Raw genomic sequence first — 20292 nt, forward strand, 5'->3', positions numbered from 1 at the left:
TGTGTTTGTTCATATGCTACAGCATTATATCACACCCTTAGCTCATTTTTTATGCTTCTGTCTTTCCTTTTGGATTTTTTTTTTTTTTTTTTGACCGCCCGCACATTATTATTACCTGATCAGCACCTTCTTTCAGCAGTCCCCAGTCAGTCAATCCTGTAACCCGGAGGTGGAGCTTTAGAGGAAAAAAAAAAGTCCTTTACACCCACCTACTTTCATTTTCACGTGAACGTTTCGGTATGATTGGTACATGTTTATCTGTATATGTGTGTCTGTAAGTTGGTATATGTGTGCTTCATTTTGGCATGTGTGATTAATGCTTCCTGTCGTCCTGTTGCCCACATGCTCACTTCTGTGGAGAATTTCCCAAGAAAACGGATCATAACTTTAAAATTGAAATTCTTTTCGTATGAAGACAGTGTCACTGATTTTTTTAAAAACTCAGCGACCTGCTCGTTTCTCACCCTCCCTCGATAACCTTACTTGGAAATGACTGATTTTTTTCGCAGCAAGCAGCGGGAAACCGAAAGTATCAAATAAGCTCAAAGCTTTCGCTTTCGCTTCCAGAGGGCACTTAATTTTAGTTACGACTTCTGCATTTAAGTTTGCATTGGGGTCTCTTTGCCTGTAACGTTTACTTGTGAATTTCTTTATATCACAGGGCTGTTGTGTTGTTCTTAAAATCAGACTGGCAGCATCGGGATAAAATATTGCCTTTTTTCCGTTTGCAAGGAGGGAACGTGATTAAACTGTGTGCGAGCCAATTTGCACATGTATCTCTGACGTCTGAGAGAGGAGTTTTGTTCCCGTAACACAAAGTATGTGCTGAAGATGGAAGAAGGAGCCAAGTTGCATCTGAAAGAGTGGCTGATAACTCAGATAGAGAGTGGGAAATATGAAGGACTGTGCTGGGAGGATGAGGACAAAACTATGTTCAGGATCCCGTGGAAACATGCAGCCAAGAAGGACTACAAACAGACAGAGGATGCAGCTCTCTTCAAGGTCAACACTCAGTCTCTTTCATGTTCTAAAACACATTACGCTGAACTTGTAAATTCAGAAGTTACAGTTTTTATAAGAGTTTTTTTTTTAAAACTTTATATGTATGGATGTATGTGTGTGTGTGTGTGTGTGTGTGTGTGTGTGTGTGTGTGTGTGTGTGTGTGTATAGTCTGAGACCACATGGAAAATCCTTAATATTTGAAAACACAAGAAGTCATGTCATGTAAAATCAGCTATTTAAGTTTCTGCGCTGTCTTGAAGTCAGGAATCAAATTTAAACAAATCTGATTTACTTGAACTGTATCCTTTTCATTGAAGCAAACATTTAGGTGGCAATCAGGTGCGTTTGATCTGCTCACCAGAGGCTCTTTCAAGTGACGCAACTTGTAGCCAGTGTTCACCTGTTATAAATAAGGCCGTGCCTTAAAATACCAGAGGATCATTGGTTAAACAGTGGCATTGTGAATGTGGAAAAAATGCTGCCAGAGCTAAGGGAAAGTGTCAGAGGTCCATTTTTTTAATAAATAAAGAAGGGCTTTCTCATCGTCAAATCATGATTAGGCTGAAGGTTTCTAAGGGAGCATGGAACTCTAAAACACTGACTCAGTTGTGTCAAAGCTCGATAAGACAGACCAAAGGTGACCACACCATCCGAAGATCAATACATCAAGCTTAGTTCCCTGAGAAACAGAAAAGCAACTTCATCACAGAAGACTCCAGTCAGCAAAAGTGCTGTCAAAAGAAGGCTGTCTTGTTGTGATCTTGGAGGACGAGTAGCAGTTTCTAAACACTTGGCATGGGCTAAGATATACCAGCATTTCACAGTGCATGAAGGGAAAAAGTCTTATTTATTGATAAATCCAAATATGAGATTTATGTCAGCAAAAGAAGGATGAAGACGATCGGGGGAGAGAATGATACTGCACTGTAGGGATGGTTAATCGGTCCAATTTCGTGATTCGATTTGATTGCAATTATTGAGGTCTCCATTCGATTACCAATCGGGTTACTGAACCAAAAACACCATAACCATATTGCACCATTTAAAAAAAAGTCTCAAAACGTCATAAAACATGTCATACGGCCAAAAAGCGTGAAAATATGCCAAAAAAAAGTCATAGTTTGGTAAGACCTCAAAATGTCATAAAACACGTCATAATATACTAATGCATCAAAATATGACAAAAAAGTGATTTTTTAGTAAGACCTCAAAATGTCATAAAACATGTCATAGGTGTCAAAATATGCCAAAAAACGTTATAGTTTGGTAAGACCTCAAAATGTCATACAGCAGTAAGGTGTCAAAATAGGGCAAAAAAAAAATCATATTTTAATATGACCTCAAAATGTCATAAAAAAACATCATATGGCCGTAAGGCGTCAAAATCAGCCAAAAAAGTCTGATTTTTTTTTCGCCTCAAAATGTAATAAAAAACGTCATAGTATAGTAAGGCGTCAAAATCGGCCAAAAACAGTCAAATTTTTTTTTGACCTCAAAATGTCATAAAAAAGATCATATGGCCGTAAGGCGTCAAAATCGGCCAAAAAAAGTCAATTTTTTTTTTGACCTCAAAATGTCATAAAAAACGTCATAGTAAAGTAAGGCGTCAAAATCGGCCAAAAAAAGTCCGATTTTTTTTTTGGCCTCAAAATGTCATAAAAAACGTCATAGTATAGTAAGGCGTCAAAATTGGACAAAAAAAGTCAAAAAAATTTTTGACCTCAAAATGTCATAAAAAACGTCATAGTATAGTAAGGCGTCAAAATCGGCCAAAAAAAGTCAAAACATTTTTTGACCTCAAAATGTCATAAAAAACGTCATAGTATAATAAGGCGTCAAAATCGACCAAAAAAAGTCCGATTTTTTTTTGGCCTCAAAATGTCATAAAAAACGTCATAGTACAGTAAGGCGTCAAAATCGGACAAAAAAAGTCAAAAAATTTTTTGACCTCAAAATGTCATAAAAAACGTCATAGTATAGTAAGGCGTCAAAATCGGCCCAAAAAAATCAAAAAAAAATTTTGACCTCAAAATGTCATAAAAAACGTCATAGTATAATAAGGCGTCAAAATCGGCCAAAAAAAGTCAAAATTTTTTTTGACCTCAAAATGTCATGAAAAAGTCAAAGTATAGTAAGGTGTCAAAATCGGCCAAAAAAAGTCAAAATTATTTTTGACCTTAAAATGTCATAAAAAACGTCATAGTATAGTAAGGCGTCAAAATCAGAAAAAAAAAGTCAAAAATTTTTTTTTGACTTTTTTGTCATAAAAAACGTCATAGTATAGTAAGGCGTCAAAATCGGCCAAAAAAAGTCAAAAAAAATTTTTTTGACTTTTTTGTCATAAAAAACATCATAGTATAGTAAGCCGTCAAAATCGGCCAAAAAAAGTCAAAAATGTTTTTCACCTCAAAATGTCATAAAAAACGTCATAGTATAGGAAGGCGTCAAAATCGGCCAAAAAAAGTCAAAAAAAATTTTTTACCTCAAAATGTCATAAAAAACGTCATAGTATAGTAAGGCGTCAAAATCGGCCAAAAAAAGTTAAAAAAAAATTTTGACTTTTTTGTCATAAAAAACGTCATAGTATAGTAAGGCGTCAAAATCGGCCAAAAAAAGTCAACATTTTTTTTCACCTCAAAATGTCATAAAAAACGTCATAGTATAGTAAGGCGTCAAGATCGGACAAAAAAAGTCAAAAAAATTTTTCACCTCAAAATGTCATAAAGAACATCATAGTATAGTAATGCGTCAAAATCGGCCAAAAAAAGTCAAAATTTTTTCTAGCCTCAAGATGTCATAAAAAACGTCATAGTATAATAAGGCGTCAAAATCGGCCAAAAAAAGTCAAAATTTTTTCTAGCCTCAAGATGTCATAAAAAACGTCATAGTATAGTAAGGCGTCAAAATCGGACAAAAAAAGTCAAATTTTTTTTTTTGACTTTTCTGTCATAAAAAACGTCATAGTATAGTAAGGTGTCAAAATCGGCAAAAAAAGTCAAAAAAATTTTTTACCTCAAAATGTCATAAAAAACGTCATACTATAGTAAGGCGTCAAAATCGGCTAAAAAAAAGTCAAAAAAATTTTTTACCTCAAAATGTCATAAAAAACGTCATAGTATAGTAAGGCGTCAAAATCGGCCAAAAAAAGTCAAAAAAATTTTTGACCTCAAAATGTCATAAAAAACGTCATAGTATAGTAAGGCGTCAAAATCGGCCAAAAAAATTTAAAAAAAGAAATTTGACTTTTTTGTCATAAAAAACGTCATAGTATAGTATGGCGTCAAAATCGGCCAAAAAAAGTCAAAAAAATTTTTGACCTCAAAATGTCATAAAAAACGTCATAGTATAGTAAGGCGTCAAAATCGGCCAAAAAAAGTCAAAAAAAATTTTCGACTTTTTTGTCATAAAAAACGTCATAGTATAGTAAGGCGTCAAAATCAGCCAAAAAAAGTCACAATTTTTTTTGACTTCAAAATGTCAAAAAAAAACGTCATAGTATAGTAAGGCGTAAAAATCGGACAAAAAAAGTCAAAAAATTTTTTCACCTCAAAATGTCATAAAAAACGTCATAGTATAGTAAGGCGTTAAAATCGACCAAAAAAAGTCAAAAAAAAAAATTGACTTTTTTGTCATAAAAAAACGTCATAGTATAGTAAGGCGTCAAAATCGGACAAAAAAAGTCAAAAAATTTTTTCACCTCAAAATGTCATAAAAAACGTCATAGTATAGTAAGGCGTTAAAATCGACCAAAAAAAGTCAAAAAAAAAAATTGACTTTTTTGTCATAAAAAACGTCATAGTATAGTAAGATGTCAAAATCGGACAAAAAAAGTCAAAAAATTTTTTCACCTCAAAATGTCATAAAAAACGTCATAGTATAGTAAGGCGTTAAAATCGACCAAAAAAAGTCAAAAAAAAAAATTGACTTTTTTGTCATAAAAAACGTCATAGTATAGTAAGCCGTCAAAATCGGCCAAAAAAAGTCAAAAATTTTTTCACCTCAAAATGTCATAAAAAACGTCATAGTAGAGTAAGGCGTCAAAATCGGCCAAAAAAAGTCAAAAAAATTTTCACCTCAAAATGTCATAAAAAACGTCATAGTATAGTAAGGCGTCAAAATCGGACAAAAAAAGTCAAAAAAAAAAAATTTGACTTTTTTGTCATAAAAAACGTCATAGTATAGTAAGCCGTCAAAATCGGCCAAAAAAAGTCAAAAAAAAAAATTGACTTTTTTGTCATAAAAAACGTCATAGTATAGTAAGGCGTCAAAATCGGACAAAAAAAGTCAAAAAAATTTTTCACCTCAAAATGTCATAAAAAACGTCATAGTATAGTAAGGCGTTAAAATCGACCCAAAAAAGTCCCAAAAAAAAAATTGACTTTTTTGTCATAAAAAACGTCATAGTATAGTAAGCCGTCAAAATCGGCCAAAAAAAGTCAAAAAAAAAATTTGACTTTTTTGTCATAAAAAACGTCATAGTATAGTAAGGCGTCAAAATCGGCCAAAAAAAGTCAAAAAAATTTTTCACCTCAAAATGTCATAAAAAACATCATCGTATAGTAAGGCGTCAAAATCGGCCAAAAAAAGTCAAACATTTTTTTCACCTCAAAATGTCATAAAAAACGTCATAGTATAGTAAGGCGTCAAAATCGGCCAAAAGAAGTCAAAATTTTTTTTGACCTCAAAATGTCATAAAAAACGTCATCGTATAGTAAGGCGTCAAAATCGGCTAAAGAAAGTCAAAAAATTTTTTGACCTCAAAATGTCATAAAAAACGTCATATTATAGTAAGGCGTCAAAATCGGACAAAAAAAGTCAAAAAAAATTTTGACCTCAAAATGTCATAAAAAACGTCATAGTATAGTAAGGCGTCAAAATCGGCCAAAAAAAGTCAAAAAAATTTTTCGACTTTTTTGTCATAAAAAACGTCATAGTATAGTAAGGCGTCAAAATCAGCCAAAAAAAGTCACAATTTTTTTTGACTTCAAAATGTCAAAAAAAAAACGTCATAGTATAGTAAGGCGTAAAAATCGGACAAAAAAAGTCAAAAAATTTTTTCACCTCAAAATGTCATAAAAAACGTCATAGTATAGTAAGGCGTTAAAATCGACCAAAAAAAGTCAAAAAAAAAATTTGACTTTTTTGTCATAAAAAAACGTCATAGTATAGTAAGGCGTCAAAATCGGACAAAAAAAGTCAAAAAATTTTTTCACCTCAAAATGTCATAAAAAACGTCATAGTATAGTAAGGCGTTAAAATCGACCAAAAAAAGTCAAAAAAAAAAATTGACTTTTTTGTCATAAAAAACGTCATAGTATAGTAAGATGTCAAAATCGGACAAAAAAAGTCAAAAAATTTTTTCACCTCAAAATGTCATAAAAAACGTCATAGTATAGTAAGGCGTTAAAATCGACCAAAAAAAGTCAAAAAAAAAAATTGACTTTTTTGTCATAAAAAACGTCATAGTATAGTAAGCCGTCAAAATCGGCCAAAAAAAGTCAAAAATTTTTTCACCTCAAAATGTCATAAAAAACGTCATAGTAGAGTAAGGCGTCAAAATCGGCCAAAAAAAGTCAAAAAAATTTTCACCTCAAAATGTCATAAAAAACGTCATAGTATAGTAAGGCGTCAAAATCGGACAAAAAAAGTCAAAAAAAAAAAATTTGACTTTTTTGTCATAAAAAACGTCATAGTATAGTAAGCCGTCAAAATCGGCCAAAAAAAGTCAAAAAAAAAAATTGACTTTTTTGTCATAAAAAACGTCATAGTATAGTAAGGCGTCAAAATCGGACAAAAAAAGTCAAAAAAATTTTTCACCTCAAAATGTCATAAAAAACGTCATAGTATAGTAAGGCGTTAAAATCGACCCAAAAAAGTCCAAAAAAAAAAATTGACTTTTTTGTCATAAAAAACGTCATAGTATAGTAAGCCGTCAAAATCGGCCAAAAAAAGTCAAAAAAAAAATTTGACTTTTTTGTCATAAAAAACGTCATAGTATAGTAAGGCGTCAAAATCGGCCAAAAAAAGTCAAAAAAATTTTTCACCTCAAAATGTCATAAAAAACATCATCGTATAGTAAGGCGTCAAAATCGGCCAAAAAAAGTCAAACATTTTTTTCACCTCAAAATGTCATAAAAAACGTCATAGTATAGTAAGGCGTCAAAATCGGCCAAAAGAAGTCAAAAATTTTTTTGACCTCAAAATGTCATAAAAAACGTCATCGTATAGTAAGGCGTCAAAATCGGCTAAAGAAAGTCAAAAAATTTTTTGACCTCAAAATGTCATAAAAAACGTCATATTATAGTAAGGCGTCAAAATCGGACAAAAAAAGTCAAAAAAAATTTTGACCTCAAAATGTCATAAAAAACGTCATAGTATAGTAAGGCGTCAAAATCGGCCAAAAAAAGTCAAAATTTTTTTTGACCTCAAAATGTCATAAAAAACGTCATAGTATAGTAAGGCGTCAAAATCGGCCAAAAGAAGTCAAAATTTTTTTTTACCTCAAAATGTCATAAAAAACATCATAGTATAGTAAGGCGTCAAAATCGGCCAAAAAAAGTCACAATTTTTTCTCACCTCAAAATGTCATGAAAAAGTCAAAGTATAGTAAGGTGTCAAAATCGGCCAAAAAAAGTCAAAATTATTTTTGACCTTAAAATGTCATAAAAAACGTCATAGTATAGTAAGGCGTCAAAATCAGACAAAAAAAGTCAAAAAATTTTTTTTGACTTTTTTGTCATAAAAAACGTCATAGTATAGTAAGGCGTCAAAATCGGCCAAAAAAAGTCAAAAAATTTTTTTTTGACTTTTTTGTCATAAAAAACATCATAGTATAGTAAGGCGTCAAAATCGGCCAAAAAAAGTCAAAAAAAAATTTTGGACTTTTTTGTCATAAAAAACGTCATAGTATAGTAAGGCGTCAAAATCTGCCAAAAAGAGTCAAAAATTTTTTTCACCTCAAAATGTCATAAAAAACGTCATAGTATAGTAAGGCGTCAAAATCGGCCAAAAAAAGTCAAAAAATTTTTTCACCTCAAAATGTCATAAAAAACGTCATAGTATAGTAAGGCGTCAAAATCGGCTAAAAAAAGTCAAAAATTTTTTCACCTCAAAATGTCATAAAAAACATCATAGTATAGTAAGGCGTCAAAATCGGCCAAAAAAAGTCAAATTTTTTTTTTTGACTTTTCTGTCATAAAAAACGTCATAGTATAGTAAGGTGTCAAAATCGGCAAAAAAAGTCAAAAAAATTTTTTACCTCAAAATGTCTTAAAAAACGTCATAGTATAGTAAGGCGTCAAAATCGGCCAAAAAAATTAAAAAAAAGAAATTTGACTTTTTTGTCATAAAAAACGTCATTGTATAGTATGGCGTCAAAATCGGCCAAAAAAAGTCAAAAAAAATGTTGACCTCAAAATGTCATAAAAAACGTCATAGTATAGTAAGGCGTCAAGATCGGACAAAAAAAGTCAAAAAAAATTTTTCACCTCAAAATGTCATAAAAAACGTCATAGTATAGTAAGGCGTCAAAATCGGCCAAAAAAAGTCAAAAAAATTTTTCGACTTTTTTGTCATAAAAAACGTCATAGTATAGTAAGGCGTCAAAATCAGCCAAAAAAAGTCACAATTTTTTTTGACTTCAAAATGTCAAAAAAAAAACGTCATAGTATAGTAAGGCGTAAAAATCGGACAAAAAAAGTCAAAAAATTTTTTCACCTCAAAATGTCATAAAAAACGTCATAGTATAGTAAGGCGTTAAAATCGACCAAAAAAAGTCAAAAAAAAAATTTGACTTTTTTGTCATAAAAAAACGTCATAGTATAGTAAGGCGTCAAAATCGGACAAAAAAAGTCAAAAAATTTTTTCACCTCAAAATGTCATAAAAAACGTCATAGTATAGTAAGGCGTTAAAATCGACCAAAAAAAGTCAAAAAAAAAAATTGACTTTTTTGTCATAAAAAACGTCATAGTATAGTAAGATGTCAAAATCGGACAAAAAAAGTCAAAAAATTTTTTCACCTCAAAATGTCATAAAAAACGTCATAGTATAGTAAGGCGTTAAAATCGACCAAAAAAAGTCAAAAAAAAAAATTGACTTTTTTGTCATAAAAAACGTCATAGTATAGTAAGCCGTCAAAATCGGCCAAAAAAAGTCAAAAATTTTTTCACCTCAAAATGTCATAAAAAACGTCATAGTAGAGTAAGGCGTCAAAATCGGCCAAAAAAAGTCAAAAAAATTTTCACCTCAAAATGTCATAAAAAACGTCATAGTATAGTAAGGCGTCAAAATCGGACAAAAAAAGTCAAAAAAAAAAAATTTGACTTTTTTGTCATAAAAAACGTCATAGTATAGTAAGCCGTCAAAATCGGCCAAAAAAAGTCAAAAAAAAAAATTGACTTTTTTGTCATAAAAAACGTCATAGTATAGTAAGGCGTCAAAATCGGACAAAAAAAGTCAAAAAAATTTTTCACCTCAAAATGTCATAAAAAACGTCATAGTATAGTAAGGCGTTAAAATCGACCCAAAAAAGTCCAAAAAAAAAAATTGACTTTTTTGTCATAAAAAACGTCATAGTATAGTAAGCCGTCAAAATCGGCCAAAAAAAGTCAAAAAAAAAATTTGACTTTTTTGTCATAAAAAACGTCATAGTATAGTAAGGCGTCAAAATCGGCCAAAAAAAGTCAAAAAAATTTTTCACCTCAAAATGTCATAAAAAACATCATCGTATAGTAAGGCGTCAAAATCGGCCAAAAAAAGTCAAACATTTTTTTCACCTCAAAATGTCATAAAAAACGTCATAGTATAGTAAGGCGTCAAAATCGGCCAAAAGAAGTCAAAAATTTTTTTGACCTCAAAATGTCATAAAAAACGTCATCGTATAGTAAGGCGTCAAAATCGGCTAAAGAAAGTCAAAAAATTTTTTGACCTCAAAATGTCATAAAAAACGTCATATTATAGTAAGGCGTCAAAATCGGACAAAAAAAGTCAAAAAAAATTTTGACCTCAAAATGTCATAAAAAACGTCATAGTATAGTAAGGCGTCAAAATCGGCCAAAAAAAGTCAAAATTTTTTTTGACCTCAAAATGTCATAAAAAACGTCATAGTATAGTAAGGCGTCAAAATCGGCCAAAAGAAGTCAAAATTTTTTTTTACCTCAAAATGTCATAAAAAACATCATAGTATAGTAAGGCGTCAAAATCGGCCAAAAAAAGTCACAATTTTTTCTCACCTCAAAATGTCATGAAAAAGTCAAAGTATAGTAAGGTGTCAAAATCGGCCAAAAAAAGTCAAAATTATTTTTGACCTTAAAATGTCATAAAAAACGTCATAGTATAGTAAGGCGTCAAAATCAGACAAAAAAAGTCAAAAAATTTTTTTTGACTTTTTTGTCATAAAAAACGTCATAGTATAGTAAGGCGTCAAAATCGGCCAAAAAAAGTCAAAAAATTTTTTTTTGACTTTTTTGTCATAAAAAACATCATAGTATAGTAAGGCGTCAAAATCGGCCAAAAAAAGTCAAAAAAAAATTTTGGACTTTTTTGTCATAAAAAACGTCATAGTATAGTAAGGCGTCAAAATCTGCCAAAAAGAGTCAAAAATTTTTTTCACCTCAAAATGTCATAAAAAACGTCATAGTATAGTAAGGCGTCAAAATCGGCCAAAAAAAGTCAAAAAATTTTTTCACCTCAAAATGTCATAAAAAACGTCATAGTATAGTAAGGCGTCAAAATCGGCTAAAAAAAGTCAAAAATTTTTTCACCTCAAAATGTCATAAAAAACATCATAGTATAGTAAGGCGTCAAAATCGGCCAAAAAAAGTCAAATTTTTTTTTTTGACTTTTCTGTCATAAAAAACGTCATAGTATAGTAAGGTGTCAAAATCGGCAAAAAAAGTCAAAAAAATTTTTTACCTCAAAATGTCTTAAAAAACGTCATAGTATAGTAAGGCGTCAAAATCGGCCAAAAAAATTAAAAAAAAGAAATTTGACTTTTTTGTCATAAAAAACGTCATTGTATAGTATGGCGTCAAAATCGGCCAAAAAAAGTCAAAAAAAATGTTGACCTCAAAATGTCATAAAAAACGTCATAGTATAGTAAGGCGTCAAGATCGGACAAAAAAAGTCAAAAAAAATTTTTCACCTCAAAATGTCATAAAAAACGTCATAGTATAGTAAGGCGTCAAAATCGGCCAAAAAAAGTCAAAAAAATTTTTTACCTCAAAATGTCATAAAAAACGTCATAGTATAGTAAGCCGTCAAAATCGGCCAAAAAAAGTCAAAAATGTTTTTCACCTCAAAATGTCATAAAAAACGTCATAGTATAGGAAGGCGTCAAAATCGGCCAAAAAAAGTCAAAAAATTTTTTTTACCTCAAAATGTCATAAAAAACGTCATACTATAGTAAGGGGTCAAAATCGGCTAAAAAAAAGTCAAAAAAATTTTTTACCTCAAAATGTCATAAAAAACGTCATAGTATAGTAAGGCGTCAAAATCGGCCAAAAAAAGTCAAAAAAATTTTTTACCTCAAAATGTCATAAAAAACGTCATAGTATAGTAAGGCGTCAAAATCGGCCAAAAAAAGTTAAAAAAAAAATTTGACTTTTTTGTCATAAAAAACGTCATAGTATGGTAAGGCGTCAAAATCGGCCAAAAAAAGTCAACATTTTTTTTCACCTCAAAATGTCATAAAAAACGTCATAGTATAGTAAGGCGTCAAGATCGGACAAAAAAAGTCAAAAAAATTTTTCACCTCAAAATGTCATAAAGAACATCATAGTATAGTAAGGCGTCAAAATCGGCCAAAAAAAGTCAAAATTTTTTCTAGCCTCAAGATGTCATAAAAAACGTCATAGTATAATAAGGCGTCAAAATCGGATAAAAAAGTCAAAATTTTTTCTTGCAACAAGATGTCATAAAAAACGTCATAGTATAGTAAGGCGTCAAAATCGGACAAAAAAAGTCAAAAATTTTTTTTTGACTTTTCTGTCATAAAAAACGTCATAGTATAGTAAGGTGTCAAAATCGGCAAAAAAAGTCAAAAAAATTTTTTACCTCAAAATGTCATAAAAAACGTCATACTATAGTAAGGCGTCAAAATCGGCTGAAAAAAAGTCAAAAAAATTTTTTACCTCAAAATGTCATAAAAAACGTCATAGTATAGTAAGGCGTCAAAATCGGCCAAAAAAAGTCAAAAAAAATTTTCACCTCAAAATGTCATAAAAAACGTCATAGTATAGTAAGGCGTCAAAATCGGCCAAAAAAAGTCAAAAAAAAATTTGACCTCAAAATGTCATAAAAAACGTCATAGTATAGTAAGGCGTCAAGATCGGACAAAAAAAGTCAAAAAAAATTTTTCACCTCAAAATGTCATAAAAAACGTCATAGTATAGTAAGGCGTCAAAATCGGCCAAAAAAAGTCAAAAAAATTTTTGACCTCAAAATGTCATAAAAAACGTCATACTATAGTAAGGCGTCAAAATCGGCTAAAAAAAGTCAAAAATTTTTTTCACCTCAAAATGTCATAAAAAACGTCATAGTATAGTAAGGCGTCAAAATCGGCCAAAAAGAGTCAAAAAATTTTTTCACCTCAGAATGTCATAAAAAACGTTATAGTATAGTAAGCCGTCAAAATCGGCCAAAGAAAGTCAAAAAATTTTTTGACATCAAAATGTCATAAAAAACGTCATAGTATAGTAAGGCGTCAAAATCGGCCAAAAAAAGTCACAATTTTTTTTGACTTCAAAATGTCATAAAAAACGTCATAGTATAGTAAGGCGTCAAAATCGGCCAAAAAAAGTCAAAAAATTTTTTCACCTCAAAATGTCATAAAAAACGTCATAGTATAGTAAGGCGTTAAAATCGACCAAAAAAAGTCAAAAAAAAAAAAAATGACTTTTTTGTCATAAAAAACGTCATGGTATAGTAAGCCGTCAAAATCGGCCAAAAAAAGTCAAAAAAAAAAAATTGACTTTTTTGTCATAAAAAACGTCATAGTATAGTAAGCCGTCAAAATCGGACAAAAAAAGTCAAAAAAAAAATTTACTTTTTTGTCATAAAAAACGTCATAGTATAGTAAGGCGTCAAAATCGGCCAAAAAAAGTCAAAAAAATTTTTCACCTCAAAATGTCATAAAAAACGTCATAGTATAGTAAGGCGTCAAAATCGGCCAAAAAAAGTCAAAAAAAAATTTAGACTTTTTTGTCATAAAAAACGTCATAGTATAGTAAGGCGTCAAAATCAGCCAAAAAAAGTCACAATTTTTTTTGACTTCAAAATGTCAAAAAAAAACGTCATAGTATAGTAAGGCGTAAAAATCGGACAAAAAAAGTCAAAAAATTTTTTCACCTCAAAATGTCATAAAAAACGTCATAGTATAGTAAGGCGTTAAAATCGACGAAAAAAAGTCAAAAAAAAAATTTGACTTTTTTGTCATAAAAAAACGTCATAGTATAGTAAGGCATCAAAATCGGACAAAAAAAGTCAAAAAAATTTTTCACCTCAAAATGTCATAAAAAACGTCATAGTATAGTAAGGCGTTAAAATCGACCAAAAAAAGTCAAAAAAAAAAATTTGACTTTTTTTTCATAAAAAACGTCATAGTATAGTAAGCCGTCAAAATCGGCCAAAAAAAGTCAAAAAATTTTTTCACCTCAAAATGTCATAAAAAACGTCATAGTATAGTAAGGCGTCAAAATCGGCCAAAAAAAGTCAAAAAAATTTTCACCTCAAAATGTCATAAAAAACGTCATAGTATAGTAAGGCGTCAAAATCGGCCAAAAAAAGTCAAAAAAATTTTCACCTCAAAATGTCATAAAAAACGTCATAGTATAGTAAGGCGTCCAAATCGGCCAAAAAAAGTCAAAAAAAAATTTCGACTTTTTTGTCATAAAAAACGTCATAGTATAGTAAGCCGTCAAAATCGGCCAAAAAAAGTCAAAAAAAAAATTGACTTTTTTGTCATAAAAAACGTCATAGTATAGTAAGCCGTCAAAATCGGCCAAAAAAAGTCAAAAAAAAAAAATTGACTTTTTTGTCATAAAAAACGTCATAGTATAGTAAGCCGTCAAAATCGGCCAAAAAAAGTCAAAAAAAAAAAATTGACTTTTTTGTCATAAAAAACGTCATAGTATAGTAAGGCGTCAAAATCGGCCAAAAAAAGTCAAAAAATTTTTTCACCTCAAAATGTCATAAAAAACGTCATAGTATAGTAAGGCGTCAAAATCGGCCAAAAAAAGTCAAAAAATGTTTCACCTCAAAATGTCATAAAAAACGTCATAGTATAGTAAGGCGTCAAAATCGGACAAAAAAAGTCAAAAAAATTTTTGACCTCAAAATGTCATAAAAAACGTCATAGTATAGTAAGGCGTCAAAATCGGCCAAAAAAAGTCAAAAAAAATTTCGACTTTTTTGTCATAAAAAACGTCATAGTGTAGTAAGGCGTCAAAATCAGCCAAAAAAAGTCACAGTTTTTTTTTACTTCAAAATGTCATAAAAAACGTCATAGTATAGTAAGGCGTCAAAATCGGACAAAAAAAGTCAAAAAAAAATTTCGACTTTTTTTGTCATAAAAAACGTCATAGTGTAGTAAGGCGTCAAAATCAACCAAAAAAAGTCACAGTTTTTTTTTACTTCAAAATGTCATAAAAAAGTCATAGTATAGTAAGGCGTTAAAATCGACCAAAAAAAGTCAAAAAAAAAAAAATGACTTTTTTGTCATAAAAAACGTCATAGTATAGTAAGCCGTCAAAATCGGCCAAAAAAAGTCAAAATTTTTTTTGACTTCAAAATGTCATAAAAAACGTCATAGTATAGTAAGGCGTCAAAATCGGACAAAAAAAGTCAAAAAAATTTTTCACCTCAAAATGTCATAAAAAACGTCATAGTATAGTAAGGCGTTAAAATCGACCAAAAAAAGTCACAAAAAAAAATTGACTTTTTTGTCATAAAAAACGTCATAGTATAGTAAGCCGTCAAAATCGGCCAAAAAAAGTCAAAAAAAAAAATTTGACTTTTTTGTCATAAAAAACGTCATAGTATAGTAAGGCGTCAAAATCGGACAAAAAAAGTCAAAAAATTTTTTCACCTCAAAATGTCATAAAAAACGTCATAGTATAGTAAGGCGTTAAAATCGACCAAAAAAAGTCAAAAAAAAAAATTTGACTTTTTTGTCATAAAAAACGTCATAGTATAGTAAGCCGTCAAAATCGGCCAAAAAAAGTCAAAAATTTTTTCACCTCAAAATGTCATAAAAAACGTCATAGTAGAGTAAGGCGTCAAAATCGGCCAAAAAAAGTCAAAAAAATTTTCACCTCAAAATGTCATAAAAAACGTCATAGTATAGTAAGGCGTCAAAATCGGACAAAAAAAGTCAAAAAATTTTTTTTGACTTTTTTGTCATAAAAAACGTCATAGTATAGTAAGGCGTCAAAATCGGACAAAAAAAGTCAAAAAAATTTTTGACCTCAAAATGTCATAAAAAACGTCATAGTATAGTAAGGCGTCAAAATCGGCCAAAAAAAGTCAAAAAATTTTTCGATTTTTTTGTCATAAAAAACGTCATAGTATAGTAAGCCGTCAAAATCGGCCAAAAAAAGTCAAAAAAAAAATTTGACTTTTTTGTCATAAAAAACGTCATAGTATAGTAAGGCGTCAAAATCGGCCAAAAAAAAGTCAAAAAATTTTTTCACCTCAAAATGTCATAAAAAACATCATAGTATAGTAAGGCGTCAAAATCGGACAAAAAAAGTCAAAAAAATTTTTTTGACTTTTTTGTCATAAAAAACGTCATAGTATAGTAAGGCGTCAAAATCGGACAAAAAAAGTCAAAAAAATTTTTGACCTCAAAATGTCATAAAAAACGTCATAGTAGAGTAAGGCGTCAAAATCGGCCAAAAAAAGTCAAAAAAATTTTCACCTCAAAATGTCATAAAAAAGTCATAGTATAGTAAGGCGTCAAAATCGGACAAAAAAAGTCAAAAAAATTTTTTTGACTTTTTTGTCATAAAAAACGTCATAGTATAGTAAGGCGTCAAAATCGGACAAAAAAAGTCAAAAAAATTTTTGACCTCAAAATGTCATAAAAAACGTCATAGTATAGTAAGGCGTCAAAATCGGCCAAAAAAAGTCAAAAAATTTTTCGATTTTTTTGTCATAAAAAACGTCATAGTATAGTAAGCCGTCAAAATCGGCCAAAAAAAGTCAAAAAAAAAATTTGACTTTTTTGTCATAAAAAACGTCATAGTATAGTAAGGCGTCAAAATCGGACAAAAAAAGTCAAAAAAATTTTTCACCTCAAAATGTCATAAAAAACGTCATAGTATAGTAAGGCGTCAAAATCGGACAAAAAAAGTCAAAAAATTTTTTTTGACTTTTTTGTCATAAAAAACGTCATAGTATAGTAAGGCGTCAAAATCGGACAAAAAAAGTCAAAAAAATTTTTGACCTCAAAATGTCATAAAAAACGTCATACTATAGTAAGGCGTCAAAATCGGCCAAAAAAAGTCAAAAAAAAATTTCGATTTTTTTGTCATAAAAAACGTCATAGTATAGTAAGGCGTCAAAATCGGCCAAAAAAAGTCAAAAAAATTTTTCACCTCAAAATGTCATAAAAAACATCATCGTATAGTAAGGCGTCAAAATCGGCCAAAAAAAGTCAAACATTTTTTTCACCTCAAAATGTCATAAAAAACGTCATCGTATAGTAAGGCGTCAAAATCGGCTAAAGAAAGTCAAAAAATTTTTTGACCTCAAAATGTCATAAAAAACGTCATATTATAGTAAGGCGTCAAAATCGGACAAAAAAAGTCAAAAAAATTTTTGACCTCAAAATGTCATAAAAAACGTCATAGTATAGTAAGGCGTCAAAATCGGACAAAAAAAGTCAAAAAAAATTTTCGACTTTTTTGTCATAAAAAACGTCATAGTATAGTAAGGCGTCAAAATCGGCCAAAAAAAGTCAAAATTTTTTTTGACCTCAAAATGTCATAAAAAACGTCATAGTATAGTAAGGCGTCAAAATCGGCAATAAGAAGTCAAAATTTTTTTTGACCTCAAAATGTCATAAAAAACATCATAGTATAGTAAGGCGTCAAAATCGGACAAGAAAAGTCAAAATTTTTTCTCACCTCAAAATGTCATAAAAAACGTCATAGTATAGTAAGGCGTCAAAATCGGCCAAAAGAAGTCAAAAAAATTTTTTACCTCAAAATGTCATAAAAAACGTCATAGTATAGTAAGGCGTCAAAATCGGACAAAAAAAGTAAAAAAATTTTTTCACCTCAAAATGTCATAAAAAACGTCATAGTATAGTAAGGCGTCAAAATCGACCAAAAAAAGTCAAAAAAAAAAAATTGACTTTTTTGTCATAAAAAACGTCATAGTATAGTAAGCCGTCAAAATCGGCCAAAAAAAGTCAAAAAAAAAAAATTGACTTTTTTGTCATAAAAAACGTCATAGTATAGTAAGCCGTCAAAATCGGCCAAAAAAAGTCAAAAAAAAAAATTGACTTTTTTGTCATAAAAAACGTCATAGTATAGTAAGGCGTCAAAATCGGACAAAAAAAGTCAAAAAAATTTTTGAGCTCAAAATGTCATAAAAAACGTCATAGTATAGTAAGGCGTCAAAATCGGCCAAAAAAAGTCCAAAAAAAATTTCGACTTTTTTGTCATAAAAAACGTCATAGTATAGTAAGGCGTCAAAATCGGACAAAAAAAGTCAAAAAAATTTTTCACCTCAAAATGTCATAAAAAACGTCATAGTATAGTAAGGCGTCAAAATCGGACAAAAAAAGTCAAAAAAATTTTTTTGACTTTTTTGTCATAAAAAACGTCATAGTATAGTAAGGCGTCAAAATCGGACAAAAAAAGTCAAAAAAATTTTTGACCTCAAAATGTCATAAAAAACGTCATAGTATAGTAAGGCGTCAAAATCGGCCAAAAAAAGTCAAAAAAAAATTTCGATTTTTTTGTCATAAAAAACGTCATAGTATAGTAAGGCGTCAAAATCGGCCAAAAAAAGTCAAAAAAATTTTTCACCTCAAAATGTCATAAAAAACATCATCGTATAGTAAGGCGTCAAAATCGGCCAAAAAAAGTCAAACATTTTTTTCACCTCAAAATGTCATAAAAAACGTCATAGTATAGTAAGGCGTCAAAATCGGCCAAAAGAAGTCAAAATTTTTTTTGACCTCAAAATGTCATAAAAAACGTCATCGTATAGTAAGGCGTCAAAATCGGCTAAAGAAAGTCAAAAAATTTTTTGACCTCAAAATGTCATAAAAAACGTCATATTATAGTAAGGCGTCAAAATCGGACAAAAAAAGTCAAAAAAATTTTTGACTTCAAAATGTCATAAAAAACGTCATAGTATAGTAAGGCGTCAAAATCGGACAAAAAAAGTCAAAAAAAAATTTCGACTTTTTTGTCATAAAAAACGTCATAGTGTAGTAAGGCGTCAAAATCAACCAAAAAAAGTCAAAAAAAAAAATTTGACTTTTTTGTCATAAAAAACGTCATAGTATAGTAAGCCGTCAAAATCGGCCAAAAAAAGTCAAAATTTTTTTTGACTTCAAAATGTCATAAAAAACATCATAGTATAGTAAGGCGTCAAAATCGGACAAAAAAAGTCAAAAAAAATTTTCACCTCAAAATGTCATAAAAAACGTCATAGTATAGTAAGGCGTTAAAATCGACCAAAAAAAGTCACACAAAAAAAATTGACTTTTTTTGTCATAAAAAACGTCATAGTATAGTAAGCCATCAAAATCGGCCAAAAAAAGTCAAAAAAAAAAATTTGACTTTTTTGTCATAAAAAACGTCATAGTATAGTAAGGCGTCAAAATCGGACAAAAAAAGTCAAAAAAAAATTTCGACTTTTTTGTCATAAAAAACGTCATAGTATAGTAAGGCGTCAAAATCGGCCAAAAAAAGTCAAAATTTTTTTTGACCTCAAAATGTCATAAAAAACGTCATAGTATAGTAAGGCGTCAAAATCGGCAATAAGAAGTCAAAATTTTTTTTGACCTCAAAATGTCATAAAAAACATCATAGTATAGTAAGGCGTCAAAATCGGACAAGAAAAGTCAAAATTTTTTCTCACCTCAAAATGTCATAAAAAACGTCATAGTATAGTAAGGCGTCAAAATCGGACAAAAAAAGTAAAAAAATTTTTTCACCTCAAAATGTCATAAAAAACGTCATAGTATAGTAAGGCGTCAAAATCGACCAAAAAAAGTCAAAAAAAAAAAATTGACTTTTTTGTCATAAAAAACGTCATAGTATAGTAAGCCGTCAAAATCGGCCAAAAAAAGTCAAAAAAAAAAAATTGACTTTTTTGTCATAAAAAACGTCATAGTATAGTAAGCCGTCAAAATCGGCCAAAAAAAGTCAAAAAAAAAAATTGACTTTTTTGTCATAAAAAACGTCATAGTATAGTAAGGCGTCAAAATCGGACAAAAAAAGTCAAAAAAATTTTTGAGCTCAAAATGTCATAAAAAACGTCATAGTATAGTAAGGCGTCAAAATCGGCCAAAAAAAGTCCAAAAAAAATTTCGACTTTTTTGTCATAAAAAACGTCATAGTATAGTAAGGCGTCAAAATCGGACAAAAAAAGTCAAAAAAATTTTTCACCTCAAAATGTCATAAAAAACGTCATAGTATAGTAAGGCGTCAAAATCGGACAAAAAAAGTCAAAAAAATTTTTTTGACTTTTTTGTCATAAAAAACGTCATAGTATAGTAAGGCGTCAAAATCGGACAAAAAAAGTCAAAAAAATTTTTGACCTCAAAATGTCATAAAAAACGTCATAGTATAGTAAGGCGTCAAAATCGGCCAAAAAAAGTCAAAAAAAAATTTCGATTTTTTTGTCATAATAAACGTCATAGTATAGTAAGGCATCAAAATCGGCCAAAAAAAGTCAAAAAAATTTTTCACCTCAAAATGTCATAAAAAACATCATCGTATAGTAAGGCGTCAAAATCGGCCAAAAAAAGTCAAACATTTTTTTCACCTCAAAATGTCATAAAAAACGTCATAGTATAGTAAGGCGTCAAAATCGGCCAAAAGAAGTCAAAATTTTTTTTGACCTCAAAATGTCATAAAAAACGTCATCGTATAGTAAGGCGTCAAAATCGGCTAAAGAAAGTCAAAAAATTTTTTGACCTCAAAATGTCATAAAAAACGTCATATTATAGTAAGGCGTCAAAATCGGACAAAAAAAGTCAAAAAAATTTTTGACTTCAAAATGTCATAAAAAACGTCATAGTATAGTAAGGCGTCAAAATCGGACAAAA

General features: G+C 30.0%; 1 protein-coding gene across 1 annotated transcript in view; it reads left to right on the plus strand.

Annotated features, from left to right (window-relative positions):
* The first annotated feature begins 246 nt into the window (after positions 1 to 246).
* irf10 (interferon regulatory factor 10) overlaps positions 247 to 20292 on the plus strand; it is a 28411-nt gene continuing 8365 nt past the window's right edge. The window contains exon 1 of the mRNA XM_041064365.1: positions 247 to 1002. Within this exon, the coding sequence (XP_040920299.1) occupies positions 832 to 1002 (171 nt within the window). The 5' untranslated portion in view covers positions 247 to 831. The remainder of the gene's footprint in view (positions 1003 to 20292) is intronic.

This window comes from Toxotes jaculatrix, chromosome 2 (assembly GCF_017976425.1).
Source record: "Toxotes jaculatrix isolate fToxJac2 chromosome 2, fToxJac2.pri, whole genome shotgun sequence".
In the NCBI taxonomy this organism is placed as follows: domain Eukaryota; kingdom Metazoa; phylum Chordata; class Actinopteri; family Toxotidae; genus Toxotes; species Toxotes jaculatrix.